Source organism: Capricornis sumatraensis, chromosome 4, assembly GCF_032405125.1.
Source record: "Capricornis sumatraensis isolate serow.1 chromosome 4, serow.2, whole genome shotgun sequence".
Classification (NCBI taxonomy): Eukaryota; Metazoa; Chordata; class Mammalia; order Artiodactyla; family Bovidae; genus Capricornis; species Capricornis sumatraensis.
In genome coordinates, this window is record NC_091072.1 from 25208571 (window position 1) to 25226696 (window position 18126).

The 18126-nt window shown below is 35.4% G+C and overlaps 1 protein-coding gene across 1 annotated transcript in view; it reads left to right on the forward strand.

The window, feature by feature from the left end:
* The window catches only part of MICU3 (mitochondrial calcium uptake family member 3), an 81011-nt gene that overhangs the window by 59432 nt on the left and 3453 nt on the right, over positions 1 to 18126 (forward strand). Inside the window, exons 9-13 of the mRNA XM_068971032.1 lie at positions 6386 to 6481; positions 11130 to 11230; positions 11737 to 11908; positions 15002 to 15110; positions 17850 to 18007. Of these exons, the coding sequence (XP_068827133.1) occupies positions 6386 to 6481; positions 11130 to 11230; positions 11737 to 11908; positions 15002 to 15110; positions 17850 to 18007 (636 nt within the window). The remainder of the gene's footprint in view (positions 1 to 6385; positions 6482 to 11129; positions 11231 to 11736; positions 11909 to 15001; positions 15111 to 17849; positions 18008 to 18126) is intronic.

Sequence of the window (18126 nt, forward strand, 5' to 3'; positions counted from 1 at the left end):
TCAAGGCATGACTTTGACATGCCTTATATTTGACAGATTTTTAAAGATTATTATCCAAATTTCATTGGAGTCCAAAAATGTACCAGTTATTATATAATTTTTTAACATGCACTGAACTTGTTTTATGGACTAAATGCCAATATTCATAAATGATCTTTGTTTGAAAATAATGTGTATTCTCCAACTTGGGGTACAGGGTTGTAATATATGCATGATCAAACATATTAAGTATGTGTTTTAAATCTCTATCATTACTAAATTTTTGTCCACTTGTTTGGTCAAATAGTGTGTTAAATTACACATTCCTATGATAGACTTATTAATTTCTACCTGTAATTCCTGTTTTATTTTATATATTTCTAAGCCTTGTTATTGCCTCTATAGGAATATATTTAGATCACTTAAATCATCTTAGAAAATTAAATCTTTGATTAAATACTATCCCTAGATCTCTAGAAATGTGTTTGTATTAAAAATCTATTTTAGTTGTCAAAATAAATATACTACCTTTATTTTTGTTAACATATGACTTTTTCCTTTTTGTGTTTTTTACTTTCTATTTTTGCCTCTAGTAATGTTGAAGCTTTCTTTGATTTTTTTAAAATATATATTTTAGTTTGGAAATTTGCTGCTGATAAAATGTAAATATGAAATAAAAAATAATAGAAGTTTACTATATAATATAGATCAAGAAACTAAGCATTACGTTTACTATACCCCAAGAAGCCCTTTTATATATCTCCAGTCATAATCCTTCTCCTGGAAAAGATAATCACAATCATGACCTTTATGTCAATCACTGCTTTGTCATTTTACAAGCTTTTTATGTATCTAAAATGATACAGTTTGATTTTCCCCACTTTGATCTTCAATTAAATGAGATCATATTATATGAGTTTTTCTGTGTTTTGCTTCTTTGACTCATTATCATGATTGTCCACTTCATCTACGTTATTGAATCTAATAAATGGTCCTAGTTCGTTCATTTTTATTACTATAAGCAACAGTGCTCAAATGTTTTGGTCTCAGGACCCCTTTATTATTGAGAATCCAAAGAAGTTTTGTTCATATTTTGGATATATTTATCTATATTTACCATATTAGAAATTAAAACTCAGAAATTTTTAAGTAGTTATTCATATATTTAAAAATAATAAAAACTCACTTGTTATCCTAAACATTTTTTATGAAGAATAACTTCAAAAATGTAATGAGGAAAGTAGCATTTTTACATTTGTTTCAAATCTCTTTAACATCTGACTTAGAAGACAGCCAGTTTCTCTTAGATGCTTCTGTATTCAGTCTATTCAGTATATTGTTTTGGCAGCATATACTATCAGTTGTTTCCCTTGAAGCTACAGGCTCACTGTGTTCATTTTCCAAAAAGATGTCTGCCATATACCAAGGTCTAAATTACCATAGTTTGTCTCATCAGTTGTTCTTTCAAGTAAAAATGATGGTTCATGAAAAAAGTGGCTAATTTACCTTGCAACACAAATCACCACCTGGATGTTTTTTCTCAAGACAACCATAGTACTTCATTAGCAGAAGTGCTTTATGCTTGCTTCCCTTCATACTGAATGTTAAAAAGATGTGTGCTCAAAGATCAAATTACCAAAATTATGAGTTCTGTTCTTCAGCAAGTATATTCTTAAGTGAATTTTATTTTAATGTGAGTATATGAAACTGAAGAATGTGACAGTTTCTGAAAAGTGTAATGACTTTGGTCTTTGGTCCCACTGCTGTCATTGTACTAAGGCTTCAGAAATTTTACCCACCATTGCTTTTGTACCTGAAAATATAGTATAAAAGGCAGATAGTATCTTTAAGATGCTTTAAGATACATCTGTATTATATTTTGTCTAGTTTCTTCAGTTGTTCTCAGTGAGAAGATTGGCATTTGTTTTCTAGCTTTTCATTACTGGAAACCTGGTTTATGGTTTTCAACCTATTTTTTTCCTTATATTTTGGACATGTCTCTTTTTAAGTGTATGTTGTGTACTTTATCAGTTTCTTTTTTCTGGGTGGATAACATGGGCTTTTTAATTGGAAATTCAGTTTATATTACTGTGATGACTAACTTATTTGGATTCACTTTAGCCATTCTATATACTGTTTTTTCTCCTTTCTTCATTTGTATTTATACAAATACAAACTGGATTTATTTTTAGTTTAGAAGACATTCACTGTATTTCTTTTCTTTATGTAGTTATTCTTGAAATTTTAGTAAATATACTTAAAATAATAAAGTCTTAGATTGGAGTGTATCTTTATTCTCTTTCTCAAAAATAGAGTTTAAAATTTCTTTAGTACCATTCTTTCTGCTCCTGATATGAGTACTTAAAATAATGTCTACCACTGTCTTTTTTAATCCACCAAGTTAGACTTCTAAAATATGTATCAGCCACATTTGTTTCAAATTACTTACAATTTGCTATTCTTTTCTCAGTAATTCCCTCTTTAATTTCTCCCCTTCTTAAATCTCATAATCTTATACTCACAAAGTATAGCCCCAAGTGATAATCTTCTGATAATTTTTTTAAAAACCCTCTCTCAGGAAATCTCTTAATTCTGCCTTTATTTTTTTTCCAGTTTATTGAGATATAATTGACATATAATACGGTATCAGTTTACGGTGTATAACATAATTTGATATATATATTTATCACAAAATAATCACCACAGTAAGTCTAGTTGACATCTGTCCCATCACATAGTTACAATTTTTTTTTCCTTGTGATGAAAACTAAGATGTATTGTCTTAGCAGCTTCCAGTACACTGTAGAGTATTGTTGACTGTCGTTACCAGGCGGTATGTTGATTACACCCCAAGACTCACTCACCTTATTCCTGCTAGTTTGCCCCTTTTCACCACCGTCAACCAGTTCCCTGCCCCCTCCAGCCACCTGCCTCTGGCAACCGCCAGTCTCCTGTTTCTGTGGATTTGTTTGTTTTAATTGAGACTGATTTGCGTATAATATTATATTAGCTTCAGGTGTATAATGATTTGATATATGTATACATGCCATTATTTTGAAAGGTAATTTTACTAGGTGTATTATTATAGATTGACATTTGTTCTCAGCAACTTGTGATGTCATTCTAGTCTTCTGGCTTCTATTGTTGAAATTGAAGAGTCCATTTTGGGTCTAATTATTCTTTTGTAGTTAATCAGTTTTCTTTCTGGGTGCTTTTAAGGTTCCCTTTGCTATTCTACAATTTTCTTACAGTCTATCTTTCTGCTTTTACTTATCGTGAAATTTATTGGGCTTTTCAAATGCGAGGATTGTTTGCTTTCATTATTTCTTGAATGTTTACTGCCAGTGTCTCTCTGAATGTTTCCTCCCTCCCATTTTCTTGACTGTGATTTTCTAGAGCTTTCATAGATATTCATGTTTTATGTCTGTCAACTCCTCTTTAATTTGCCAAATTATTTTTTTCACACTGCATTCTGTATAGTTTATTCATATTACCTTTAAGTTTAATGATTTTCTCTCTAGCTGTATATAGTTCAGTTCAGTTAAATTTCAGTGGTTCATTTTTCATTTCTAGGAGTTTTACTATTTCTAATCAGCCTAATAATTTTCAGTAGTCTGTTTTTCCTAAAAAATCCTGTCACATGCAACTTCATATTCTTTAAATTTATTAAGCTTATGTTGTATTCCATATTTAATCATTTCAGCATCTGAAATCTGCAGCTCTGGTTCTATTGTTTTTTTCTGCTAGTTCCTACATGTGGTGACTTACGTTCTTTCATGGAAGGGCATGGCAACCCACTCCAGTATTCTTGCCTGGAGAATCCTACAGACAGAGGAGCCTGGCAGGCTACAAGTCCATGGTGTTGCAAAGAGTCCGATAAGACTGAAGCGACTTAGCACGCACGCACGATCTCATATTATGAGCATGTATTTGTTGGAATGTGTCTGTGGTGATTCTTGAAGGCTTGGGTTAAGGGTGTGTGTTTTCCAGGAAGACTTGTGTGTGGGTGTATTTTTGTGATACATTGCAGAGACCTGCAGTCCCGTGTGACTTTAAAGTACAATTCTCAGATTATGGTGTCTCAGGGCACAGTTGTTGTATTGGCCCAAATTATAAAGATGTAGTTTTCTTTTCTTTGTTTCTATTTTTCTGTGTGTTTTTAAATATCACTAATAGCAAAGACAGTTTCCTGACCAATGCTATGGGCTGCTATTTTGGGATTTTTTTCCCCTCTAGTTTACCTAATCTCTGGGTATAACCTTTCTCAAATATACTATGTATATAGTTTATTTGCCTATCTGGACATGAACAACCTTAGGACACCACTGTTCTGCTTCCCACAGTGGTATATTCCCATCTCTAAATCAGTCTTTTTTTGCCCTCTAACCACCTTTTTTATTCCCTTCTTCTAGCCTCCCATTCTCCCTTATTTTATTTCCTTACTTCTTTCCTTCTGTGTTTGTTTGAGCTGCTATATAAAAATAGCATAAAGTGGATGACTTATGATGAATGCTCATTTTTTCATAGTTGTGAAAGCTGGAGGTCCCAGGTCAGCAAGCCAACAGCCTCAGTGCGATAGTTGCTGAGGGCCTACTTCCTGGTACCTTCTCACTGTGTCCTCAGGTGGTAGGCAGAGGAAGGGAGGTCTTTCAGGCCCCTTTGCTAAGGGCACCAATCCCATCCTTGCAGGCTCTGGCCTCATGACCTAATCACCTCCCAAAGGCCGACCTCTTCCTGATGCCATCACCTTGGGGATTAGGGTTCCAGTACCTGAATTCTTCACACTAGCTTCATTCTAGCTTCTTCCTTCCTCTCTCTCTTCCTCTTTCCCTTCCTTTCTTCCTCCTTTCTCTCTTTTCTATTCTCAGAACATACATTTTTTCCTATAGCGATCCATGTCAATATAGGTTGTCAAACTAATTTTATCCCTCATATGTTGTAAATACTGTCATAAAAGTCTGTGTGTGATGGCAGGGAGGGGTGATGGTGACCAGTGTTTGAAAGTAGGGAAGAGGCCTGGCTTCATAGAACAAATCTGTTATCCTCCTAATAATTGTGCAGTAAGCCTTTTTTTCTAGTTTCATTGGTTTAACAATTCTATTTTTATTATATACCAACTTTATAGTTACAGTTTAAAAATATATCCACAGTCAAAATATTTAGATAACTTGGCAGAGTATTTAATCTAGTAACCATTTATCAAAGTTCTCTTATATCTTTGGAAAAGAAAAAGAACTGTGTTAGCTCTCCACTCAGCTAATTTTACTTGGTGAAAGCTTATTTAGTTACTAAAGGAGGTGATGAGCACACTCTCTTGCCATATTACTATGTTCACTGTTATGGTAGTAAATACATCTATGTTATATAAGTGACTCCTGCTTAATGATACCGTATTATAAACATTTTATTAAGAGTTTATTAAAATATACATAGTAGGCAGTGTTTTCTAGTTCATAATCATGAATTAAAATATAGGTCTTTGAAATAATTCCCAGATGCTTATAATTTCATTAGGGGCACTGGACTTTTGAAAATTAACACACACGAGAAATGAAAATTCTCTCATTGTCAGCCACGCACCCCTAGGTTCATTATGCAGCATTTTTCTTCTCACAGTAACCCAAAGAAGACCAAGCCTGAGAATCTGTGAAATCTTCCATGATAAATTCTGACAGAAACCAGATTTAATTACTTTTGTTTACAGCCCAAGTTAAGCTTGAAGTTCTGCAGTTCATATGAAGATTAGACAACACTTCTTCATCTTGATTATCACCTTCAGACTAGCCTGTGCTGAGGTAGAAGCTGGTGCTGTGTCCTTGGGATAAACCAGAAAGTAGCTGATCTATTTACCATAGATACACTTAAGAAATCCTTGATTAGCTCTGAGTGGTTTGCCTGAAACTCACGTACTTCTTCCTGACAAGTTTTGGATTAATCTGAATTTTCTCTAACGTATGGATGTGGTCATTTTGACTCTTTGATGCACTAACACATGCTAGCTAACAATTCATTTAAGTTAAGCAGAATTTTCCCAGGTTGCTATAAAATTACCAAAATCTCCAAATAAATTTACTTCACACAGGTGTGAATAAAATTTTTATTTCACACTTTCTTAGAAGGGATGTATGTCTCAGTAGAAGGGCATGGGCCTGGGAGTGAAGAAGGTGATTTTTTGACAAAGCCACATTGTACTTAGGAATAGTGTATATACATTACTGCTTTGAAAATGGCCTGGGTTTACCAGCGATGTAATACAATACTGTTGTGTGCAGCAGAAAACAAAAAAGGTAAGCTAGTGTGTTTTCTGTCCTTTTCAAGTTTGGCTAGAAGAGATTAGAGTGTATAAATTATCATTGTTTGGGACTGTTCTTTAGATTTCAGTTGTGCTTCTTAAAAACTTCTACAGGTACTTAAAACAGATGCTGAGGAACTCGTCTCCAGAAGCTACTGGGATACACTAAGACGTAACACAAGCCAAGCACTCTTCTCAGACCTCGCAGAGGTATAATTGGACCTCAACTAGGTCCTTGTACCACATGCCACTTTCTTAATCTGGTCCTTGTTTCATTTTAGAGTCACAGTGATGAAACCAAAAATGTATTTTGTATCTTCCCTTTTCTCCAGGAAAGCAATAATTCCTATATATAAATTGGTATATTTGAATATGTCAGCTGTGCTGGCAGGGGCTGCAAGGTCACCTTTAATTGTCTAAATCTACCTGCTTGTTGTAGAAACTTGACTTTCCAACCTAATTAAAAGGAAATATTATTTTTCACTTTAGGATCACTTTTAGGAAATTTGAAAATACTATTTATAGTTTCACTGACTCTTTTAACCTTATAAACTTCAATGTTACGTGAACTTAGTAAAAGATATCTAACGCTTTAGAATTACAGTAGATTTAAACAATCCAATTTCCCACTATTCATAGTGAGCAGCTCACCAAGGGTGGGCATGGGGGAATTGTGCTAAGAGCAGTCTGTCCAGGAAGGGAGGAACATTTTTCCTTGACATTGGTTAGGATTGCCAGTGCATGGAAAATTAAACGCAGACTGACCATTACATCACTCATTATTGTTTTAGAATTCCATAGAGACGTACCTTTTTGCTGCACTCAGGCGGACGGCTCCCACCACTCTACTCTCTTTTTGCCCGTTAATAGGAATTTATCATTTTAAAAGATAGGCTATGTGTTATAGGTTGAATACTGTTCTATGTTTCCTATTAAGAATTTTTAAGAACTTTATTAGAGATGGCTGGCTGGATGACTTTTTCAGTAAATACTAAGAAATGTATTTTTTCATTATCTTTTTGTCTTTAAAGTTGGCTTCTCATTTCTTTTTCTAAAGTTTTGTTTTTAAAAATTACACTTAAAAATATCTAGAGAAGTAAACTGGATCAGATATGACTTCTGTTACCTATATATACAGTGTTACTCAACTGACATCTCGAGAGCATGGTAGACACTTAGAATTGCTAATTTTGCTACTTGTGCTCAATTTTAAAATCCTAAAACAAGTAAATAAAGCATTTTGCCCTATATTTAGTCTGTATGTGATATATAAATATAATGTGATTATGGCTAGTAATTACTAATGTTTAAAAATCACCTTTTTAAATTCTAGCTATTTTGGGGCATAAAGTGCTAATGGATATTCCAATTACACATATTTTAGAAGTGCTTGATTCTGTAATCATTTATGTAGGCACATAGTAGTCAGTGCCTAAAAGTAAGAGCAACTGGGGACACTAGTCCTTAGAGTCCCTACAAGCCAGCTGTGCCCAGCTTCAAATTAGCAGTTCTGTCTTGCTGTCTCTCTCTACCATGGACTGTTCGCCTCTCAGCCTCCCGCCTATCTTTAATCTCATTTAACTCTGCTAGAAAGAAATTCTTGCAGTTAGACACAATCTGCTTTAATTTAAATCTTGGGAGGTTTAAATCAGAAGACCAGTCGGCTCGTACATATACTCAAAGATCTTATATATAAGATTCGCATAGGATTTCTTGAAGATGTTTATTGCTCTTTCAGACTTGCGCTGGGCCTGGCTTTTACAGCACATCTCTTCCCAACTCAGCATTCTGTGACATCCCATTGATACCTTCAAAGTGGCCATGATAGGAGTGTATTAGACATTGGCAAACACCACAAATCTGGCTTTTTTTTTCCCTTTGCAAGCTAGTTTACTAGCACACCATTGACTGTAATCAATCCACAGCTATAATCATAAGCTGGCTAATTTAATTAAAACATCATGAAAATAAATTGGATGAAAGGAAGTATGAAGTAAAATGAAAAGAAAGCAAAACTTGTGTTTTCAGGTAAAATAATTATTGAGGGATTATCTCTGTTACTACCTTCCTAACATTAGAGAGGATAATTGAGAATTAGCTGTAAATTCCAACTCATTATAATTCCTTATCAGTTATTACAGATGCCAGTGTAACATTGAATTGTTAATAGTATCAGTATTCAAATTAGTTCAGAAAGAAAGCTTAGATCTGTATATATTTGTATTTCTTTGTTTCTTTTATATTTAAAATGTAAATATTGAGAGTAAAGCAGGTCTCTTTACATAATGTAGGTAAACTTGATACTAGTCTCTCATATGCTTATTTCAGAGCTTTTTCTAACCATAGATTTTTTTCAGTGATAGTAAAACCCTTTGATAATGTAAATGTGAATATGCCACTTTCAGAAAAATACCACTTTCTAACCAAAATAATAGATAATAAATTCATAGTATATTATGTCTATTGTGCAACTGTTGAGTACAGTCTGTGAGTACTGGAATTATACAAACTGTTTTGAGCTTTACAGATGAAATTTAGATTTTTTTCTTATTTGCTTTAAACATTACTAACCCTTAATAAGTTTTAGTAGGTTATTTAAAACCTTCACTAATATATCAAGAGTTTGAAGGTTTCCTCCAGCCATTGAATAGAGCTTGATAAGATTATTATCACATAGTAATCAATAAAAATACATTGAAAGAATTTCTTTAAACTCTTTAATAATTTGACATATTTTTATTTTATGCAGGTTTTTAAATTTATTTCATTTTTTATGAAGTCATTTAAAGTAATTTTTAGTCAAAACAGAGTTAGATAATGGCTCTTCATGTAAATGGCCCATGGGGTTCTTTTTTTGCTTTGTTATGAAAACACCTGAATTCATTTTATTTTAACAATAAGCACAAGAATCAAAGGGATAAAGTCTCTATTTTTGTCTCAGTGCTCCTGTGATTTAAGTTATATAACACTGTTAGGATACCAAGGATACTGGTATAGTTTTCAGTGACTGCCAACAGTACTCTGTTTCACTGAAGGAGGCGAAAAGGTTTTCACCATTTCCATTTTCTAATTTTTCTCTCTAATGTCCAACTGTTATTTATGCCTCTGTGGATCTGGATTATCTGGATAAGTGCAACCTAAGTCTAATAAGATTTTGATGATGAAAGACTGTAAATGAAGATTTGCTCTGCTCAATGGCCATGAGAAAAACTGGCCGAATGAGGTCATTATTTAAAAGCTGTGTGAAACAAAGCCATCTCATTTCAGTGTATTATGTCTCGAGGTCAGGAACATGACAACACCAGAGGAAAACATTCGTAATTATGTTATCTGAGTTCACTAACTTTTAGTGTTCCTATATCCCCTCATTGTAAGGCATTTTGTTAGATCTATATAATATATGTAGTTTCAGTAACACAAAAGAAGTAAGCGTGTACCATGTAAAAATATTTTTTTGCATTAAGTTCCAACATTATTTCCTGTCTTGTCCTTTTTCAACTCTTAGAATATACAGATTTGACAGAAATTAATAATAATAGCTAACATTTATTGAGCATTTACAATATGCCAGTGATAGTGCTGACTAACAGGGGTTATCTAATCCTCATGACAACCCTTTAGGGTGAGTACTGCTGTTATTCCTGAGGATAATAATATCCTCAGTGAGATTAACTTCCCCAAGGCCACTTAACCAATGAGGGAAAAAGTCAGGATTTAAAGCTCAGAAATCTGACTCTTGAGTTCATTGTTCCTGTTTGCTCATCGCACTACTGCTTATTTGTGAAGTAGCAACTTGTTCTAAAACCTGTCCCCTGCTCCTCTTCTTAGCCATCCTGACCCCTTCCACATCCCATCCCTCTGGCCTGCAGATGAATACCCCAGTCCTTGCTGACTTCTGATCAGCTTGAGCCTCCACTCTTATGTTCCATTTAGGCATGCTTCTCAATATCTTGATATTTCCTCCTCCTACTAAGTTAAGCTGTTCCTTGGATAATAAACTGACTAGAGTTGATTATACACAATCACAGAAGAATGTCTGTAATTAACAGGAGATATCTTCTCTCCCCCTCCAAAGGTTTTAATGCTTTTGTCCAAAACATCTTATGACTACCAACAAGGACATTTGTATATTTCATTTACACTCACATTCTAGTTTTGTCCTCAGAATGGTTATTACAGATACGGTTTTTCCCATTTTACAGGTAAGGAAGCCTATGATCAAAAAAGTCAGTAAGCTGAGGTCTTCTGATTTCAAATCCCTTCCTCTTTCCATTACATCAGTCTACCTCCTCAACCTAAAGTTATTGGTAAAAGTAGTAGTGCCTTTCAAGCACTACTCAAAAATTATACTAACCTAGTGTCACATAGGGGCTTCCCTGGTGACAGACAGCAAAGAATCTGCCTGCAGTGCTGGAGACCTGGGTTCGATCCCTGGGTCAAGAAGATCCTCTGGAGGAGCACATGGCAACCCACTCCAGTCTTCTTGCCCTGGAGAATCCCACAGACAGAGGAGTGTGGTGGGCTACAGTCCATGGGGTTGCAAACAGTCAGACACAACTGAGCAACTAACACTTTAGTATCTGTATTGTCACATAAAGGGCCTTGAAAGACTCAAACCGCAATGTGAGGTTGAATACTTCTTATATAATCAGAGCTTTAAGCTTTTTGAAGATAAACATCAATTTCATCTATAATTTTGTTTTCACATTTTGAACTTCTTAATTGTAATGGCATGTGTTGATACATCTTTATGCTTTTTACTCTAATTTTAATATATTTACATTCTTTGGGAGATATTGGACATTCCTATTCTGTTTTGCTGTAACTAACTTCCAAATTGTGATTTTTTCTTTTTAAGCGTGCTGATGACATTACAAACTTAGTAACGGATACTACACTTCTTGTACACTTTTTTGGGAAGAAAGGAAAAGCTGAACTCAACTTTGAAGATTTTTATAGGTGAGCTTAATTTTTATACTCGTATTGAAAAATGTTAACATACTAAAATCAGAAAGGAGTCATCTATTGCAGTGACACTCACCTCTTTGCTGCTTTCATTTTAGCTAAAGATACTCTCTATAACATATAACAAATATCCACTTCCATCAGTGCCTATGTACCAGTAGTCATATTGATAAATATAATAGGAAGTCACTGAATGATAAAAAAAAAAGTCTAGATATCTGAATTATTTCCTATGTGTTCAGAAGAAAGAATATTACCAATTCCTTAGTCTTAGTAAGCCACAGTAACAATAAGTAATAATAAGCACGTATACAGTGTTTATGATAGTAAATGCTAGGCAGGACACATTAACTCCTTTAAGTCTGATCACTACCCTGCAAGGTATTGTTGTTATGCCCATTTTACAGAGTAAGGAGCAAAAGTCTTCAGAGGCCAAGTACCATCTGTTACCATCACTCTTCACTTATCTTATTCATTGGTTATATATTTTTTTGTCACAGGTTCATGGATAACCTCCAAACAGAAGTTTTAGAAATAGAATTCCTTTCCTACTCTAATGGGATGAATACTATCAGTGAAGAAGACTTTGCTCATATTCTTTTACGATATACAAATGTGGAAAATACATCAGTATTTTTGGAAAATGTGCGTTACAGTATACCTGAAGAAAAGGTATCTGATCCTCATTTTTATTTTGTGAACAGTATGTTATTAGCTTGTAATTATATAGGTCTGTAAAATATACTGTCCTGTTAGTTCTGCTCCCCTGTGGATTCATACATACTTTGAACATATTCCACTCTTTGTTCCTATGTGTCTTAAGTGCTCTGCTAAATTTTAAAAACTGATGAATTTAAAATTCTGGGTACATATCCTTATTTTTCTTTTTTAAAATTATTAAATTTTTTATTTATTTTTACCCTTATTTTTCTTAGACATGTTGAAAACCTTTAATGTTATCAACAGTTGTTTTACTCACATTATGAATATCATTTTTCAAGAGAATTCTGCTGAGCTATATGCTTTGGCTACTATGTAAACATCACCTCATATAAAATAGTTTATATTGACATAATTTCAGTCACACTTTATTCATTTCCCTAATACCCTTAATAAAAGGTCACTGGAAGACAGCTATTGATGAGTGAATGATTTTATCAGTAGTTGAAGTGAGGTTTTTCAAAGAGTTTGGACGGCATGAATGGTTAAGAACCTGGGACAACTGATTGTCTGTTTGTTTAGTAGCACATATTTTCAGCAGTTCTGAGCAGTTACATTATCTAGTGGTATTTGAATGCATCACTGCAACCGAATAGAACTGGTGTTACAAGCACCTCTTAAAGCATGGGATGTTTGGGATGTATTGCCTTCTATTTGTGTTTGTAGAAGGATTAAGTTAATCTATCCAAGGAAAACTTGCAAACAGTTTGACTTTGTTTACACTGTGACGGTGCTGACAATTCTGCAGGTCCCCATGGAATGAGGAAAAAAGGACTGGATGTTTTTGACTGTTGGTTTATATAATCTTTTAGGGTTTGTTTTTTTTTTTTAATCTGTTTTACATGTTGAACTAAATTTCTTCCAATTCATAGACTCTTCCCTAAGAATAAATATTGGAAACTGTACCATTTTCTCAAGCTACTGGTGTATTATTTAGGGCCTTGAGGTATCTGCTTTTTCTCTTTTATCCAGTGGAAAATTATAAAAATACGTAATTCAAAAAATTCAGTTCTAGGGTGAAGTGTGTCGGGAACTCTCTGTATGTACTGTTTTTTACATATACATTTTTACATTTGAATTCTTTGTAACTATTTTTTTACATCAAATTATTTCAAAATAAGAAATTTTCTTTGGGTAATTCCCTGGCATTCCAGTGGTTAGGACTCTGTGCTTTCACTGCCATGGCCTGGTCCGGGAACTCTGATCTTGCAAGCTACGTGGGGTAGCCAAAAAAATAAAAAACAGAAAGTTTCCTTTTAAGTTAAATTCAGCTTCTGAAAACTTTTCATTGATGGAGATCTCTTAAACATACAGTTTTCTTGGACTTCCCTGGAGGTTCAGACAGTAAGGAATCCACTTTCAGTGCAGGAGACCTGGGTTCGATCCCTGGATTGGGAAGATCCCCTGGAGGAAGGCAAGGCAACCCACTCCAGTATTTTTGCCTGGAGAATCCCATGGACAGAAGAGCCTGTTGGGTTACAGTCCATGGAGTCACAAAGAGTCAGACATGACTGAGCAACTAAGCATAGCACGTCTTAAACGTAACAAATCATTACAGTGAGAAAGGAAAATATGGCAAGTGAACCAGCATTGATTCTCATTGATTTTTTTTTTTTCTGCATTATATCATCAATCCTTAGAGCAACCTTCCAGATATTGCCAACTTTCTTTTAGAAAATGGAAACCTGAGGCTCTCAGGCACTTAAGACACTTGCCAAGGATTCAAACCCAAGACTCTCACAGCCAGTGTTGTTCCTACCACATCTTACTTCTGCCTTTCCTTTCTCCTGTCATTTCCATCTCTCCAAAAGAATAACAACTAATAGTATTTCAATAGCACTTTACGTTTCTAAAATGCTTTTTCATTTCCTCTCATTTGTCTAGGAAATATTAAGCTATTATTTATAGTATTTACTAGGTTTTATTCTGCTGTTTACTAGGCCTTATTCTAGCCATTGTGGATAAAATGATAAGATCAACAAAATCCTTCTCTCATGGAATACATTTCACTGGAGAGGTACAACAAACAAGTAAAGGAAAAATAGTAAATGACATCTTTTCAGATAATGGTAAATATTATGAAGAGGACCAAAGGTCATGAGGACTAGAAAAGGAGATAGACACTCCCTGAAGCTCTTCTCTTAGATATACACACGGCTCACTGCATTACTTCTCAATGAGGTCTCTCCTTCCAACCTAATACATATGTACCTATTATATAAAATATTCCCCTCTCCTGCTACCCCAGCAGGAAGGTCAGAATTTGTTAAGCCTAAGCTCTACTCCTTTCTCAGTTTATTTTTCTCTCTCAGTTTTGTTCATTTTGCTAAGAAGAACACATTAATTAAATACAGCTCTTCATGTCCAAATTTGTATTATCAGAGATACATTGTGCTTACTTCAAGTAACTCTCCTGTTTAACTGAAGCTATAACAGTGGCAATAATTTCATTTTATGTAAATAACATTACTGAGTCCTGTCCATGATCCTACCCCAAGCCCCGTGCTGGGCCTCCCAGAGCTCTATGTGCATTGAACCTCTTTCCTCTGTCCTGACAGCCTTATCATAGCAGGAACAAGTAAAAACACACTGCTGTGGGTTTTTGGACATTTTTATTTTGCATTGTCATTATAAAGGCATTAATGACCTAATGCCGAAATATATTTAAAGAATACATGTACAGGAGAAAGTTCGTAAATATTTTTTTCATAATGATTATATTTACTTTTAAGGCTTAAAAAATCCAGGCTTGAAATAAAATAGAAAGTTTTAAGTTTATTTTTATTGTAGCATTTTTTTAAACTCTGTGCTGATATGACAGTGTTTTCACCTATCATTGCTAATAGTAGCACATTACCCATGGGAAAAAATTGAGTGAAATTTTACATTCCATTTGGAGAAAGAAGGTTTCAGAAAGTACCCTGGAAATATTTACTTAGAAGATACATTGCTGAAGCTTAGTGTATTTGTATCTAGTAAGTGTGGATATTTATTTTAATTAATTTGACAGTGCTAAATATATTTACATGTATTTTCCCAATATAGGGCATTACATTTGATGAATTCAGGTCATTTTTCCAGTTTTTGAACAACCTAGAAGACTTTGCAATAGCTTTGAATATGTATAATTTTGCAAGTCGTTCTATAGGACAAGGTAAGTAATAAACTTCCAAAAATTAAAAGCAAACCATAATTCTTTAGCAACCTTTGACAACAAATTAACTAGATATGTCTGTCATATTCATCATCCATTTGCCTGAAAGTCTGGTGTATACTTCAATGGGAAATTTGTTTTCCCTAAGCACAGTTTAGGGAAATATTCTAAATTTTGGTATTAAACTTATTATTGCCTTTCATCACATATTACGGGGAAAAGCTAATGATGTTTGTAAAGGTTCAAAGAGGAAAAAACCTCATAGCTGCTCAGTAACAGAAGGGTGTGTGTCTCCCTATAGAAGGGCCAGCCAGCCATGCCACACACATCATCACAGGTTGACATTCATATTATTTATTTGTATTACTGACTTGACCTGTACTCTCTGTTGGCTCAGAAACCTGAATTTTGTCAGTAAAGCCACCTCTTAAAGATGGACTTAAATTAACCGAGTTTTAAGAATGTTATATGAAAATGACAGTTTTACTTAATTTACCAAAAACTACAGCTGCCCGGTCCCATCACTTCATGGGAAATAGATGGGGAAACAGTGGAAACAGTGTCAGACTGTATTTTGGGGGGCTCCAAAATCACTGCAGATGGTGACTGCAGCCATGAAATTAAAAGACGCTTACTCCTTGGAAGAAAAGTTATGACCAACCTAGATAGTATATTCAAAAGCAGAGACATTACTTTGCCAACTAAGGTCCGTCTAGTCAAGGCTGTGGTTTTTCCAGTGGTCATGTATGGATGTGAGAGTTGGACTATGAAGAAGGCTGAGCGCCGAAGAATTGATGGTTTTGAACTGTGGTGTTGGGGAAGACTCTTGAGAGTCCCTTGGACTGCAAGGAGATCCAACCAGTCCATTCTGAAGGACATCAGCCCTGGGATTTCTTTGGAAGGAATGATGCTAAAGCTGAAGCTCCAGTACTTTGGCCACCTCATGCGAAGAGTTGACTCATTGGAAAAGACTCTGATGCTGGGAGGGATTGGGGGCAGGAGGAGAAGGGGACGACCGAGGATGAGATGGCTAGATGGCATCACGGACTCAATGGATGTGGGTCTGAGTGAACTCCGGGAGATGGTGATGGACAGGGAGGCCTGGCGTGCTGCGATTCATGGGGTCGCAAAGAGTCGGACACGACTAAGCTACTGAACTGAACTGAACTGACAGCTGCCCTAGAATTGGCTGTTGTCCTCAGGGCCAGCTCCTTCCTTTCCTGTGGGGAGGCTTTACAAGTCAAGTCCTTTCCCAGGATTCTGTGACCATTTTCCCTTCCCTTGTAGTCATATCATTTTTTAAATAATCTTGCCATCTAAGGACGTTTTGGTTATTTCTTTACAGTGATTTTACCTATGCCATATCTAGTATGTGCTAATCCCCCAGTTGAATTTCAGAGGACAGTCTCATTATTTTATTACCAAGTTCCAGGGAGAAGTCACACTGGAGTCCCTACATGACAATTCTCTTGAAAACACAGTGAATCCCTTCCATAGCTTTATTCACTTTCTCATTGAGTAAAAGAAACCTGAAAATTTTTCATATTTCACTCTTTGACTGATCTCGATGTTCTTAATGCATTTTAGTGTTTTAAAACCAAAACCTGGAACTTCCCTGGCAGTCCAGTGGTTAAAATCCATGCTTTCACTGCAGGGGACATGGGTTCGATCCCTGATTGGGGAACTAGGATCTCACATGCACTGCAGCCAAAAAACCTTTTTTTCAAAAATTAAAACCAAAACCTTTGGGAGCCCTGCCTTAACACACCAGTGTTTTATTGCCATGATAAATCTGGATGAGTAGCCCGTCAGGCTCCTCTGTCCATGGAATTCTCCAGGCAAGAATACTGAAGTGGGCAGCCTTTCCCTTCTCCGGGAGGTCTTCCCAACCCAGGGGTCGAACCCAGGTCTCTTGCATTGCAGACAGATTCTTTACCATCTGAGCCACCAGGGAAGCCCAATAAATCTACTAATCAACCTTAAAAAGGAAAGAGAGTCAACCTTTAAAAGAGAAAAAGAGTCAGTACCTGCTTACCTGGTTCAGAATGGAAGGCTGCTCTTTTACTTTGTGGAACTAGGAAATGAAAAACATCATTCTGGCAGGTGCTAGGAATAGATCTGCCTTTTTTTTTTTTTCTTTTTCTGTTGCAACTTCTAGCACCTTAATTCAGGTTCAGTTCAGTTCAGTCGTTCGGTTGTGTCCAATTCTTTGTGACCCCATGAATTACAGCACTCCAGGCCTCCCTGTCCAACTCCTGGAGTTCACCCAAACTCACCTGAACTGCAAGTTCCTTGAGAACTTATTCACTTTAATAACCTCTAAAGTATCTGTGGTTGATACCAAGCCTTTTAACCAAAACCACAAAAATTTTTTGTTCCCTAAAAGTTAGGAGGGCTTCCCTGGTGGCTCAGACGGTAAAGCGTCTGCCCGCAATGCGGGAGACCTGGGTTCGATCCCTGGGTTGGGAAGATCCTCTGGAGAAGGAAATGGCAACCCACTCCAGTACTCTTGCCTGGAAAATTCCATGGACAGAGGAACCTTGTAAACTACAGTCCACGGGGTCGCAGAGTCGGGCACAACTGAGCGACGTCACTTCTGAAAAGAGTTACATTAACATAAGATCATGACCCACATTTGTGGGGGGAAAAGAAAAACTTGCATTGTAACTTTGCTGATAACTAACACATATTATAAAAATAATATTAATGGTTTACCCCTTTTCTGTGTCATTTATCTAGATGAATTTAAGCGTGCTGTCTACGTAGCCACTGGCCTCAAACTTTCACCACATTTAGTGAACACAGTCTTCAAGATTTTTGATGTTGACAAAGATGATCAATTAAGCTATAAAGAATTTATTGGAATTATGAAAGACAGACTCCATAGAGGATTCCGGGTAAACCTATACATTTCAAGCCTATTGCTCTCCTTTTAAAAACTTGGGGAAAAAAATCCATCTAAGTTTCAGAAATAGTTTATATGAATATTTAAGTATATAAACAAGAAATGTTATTT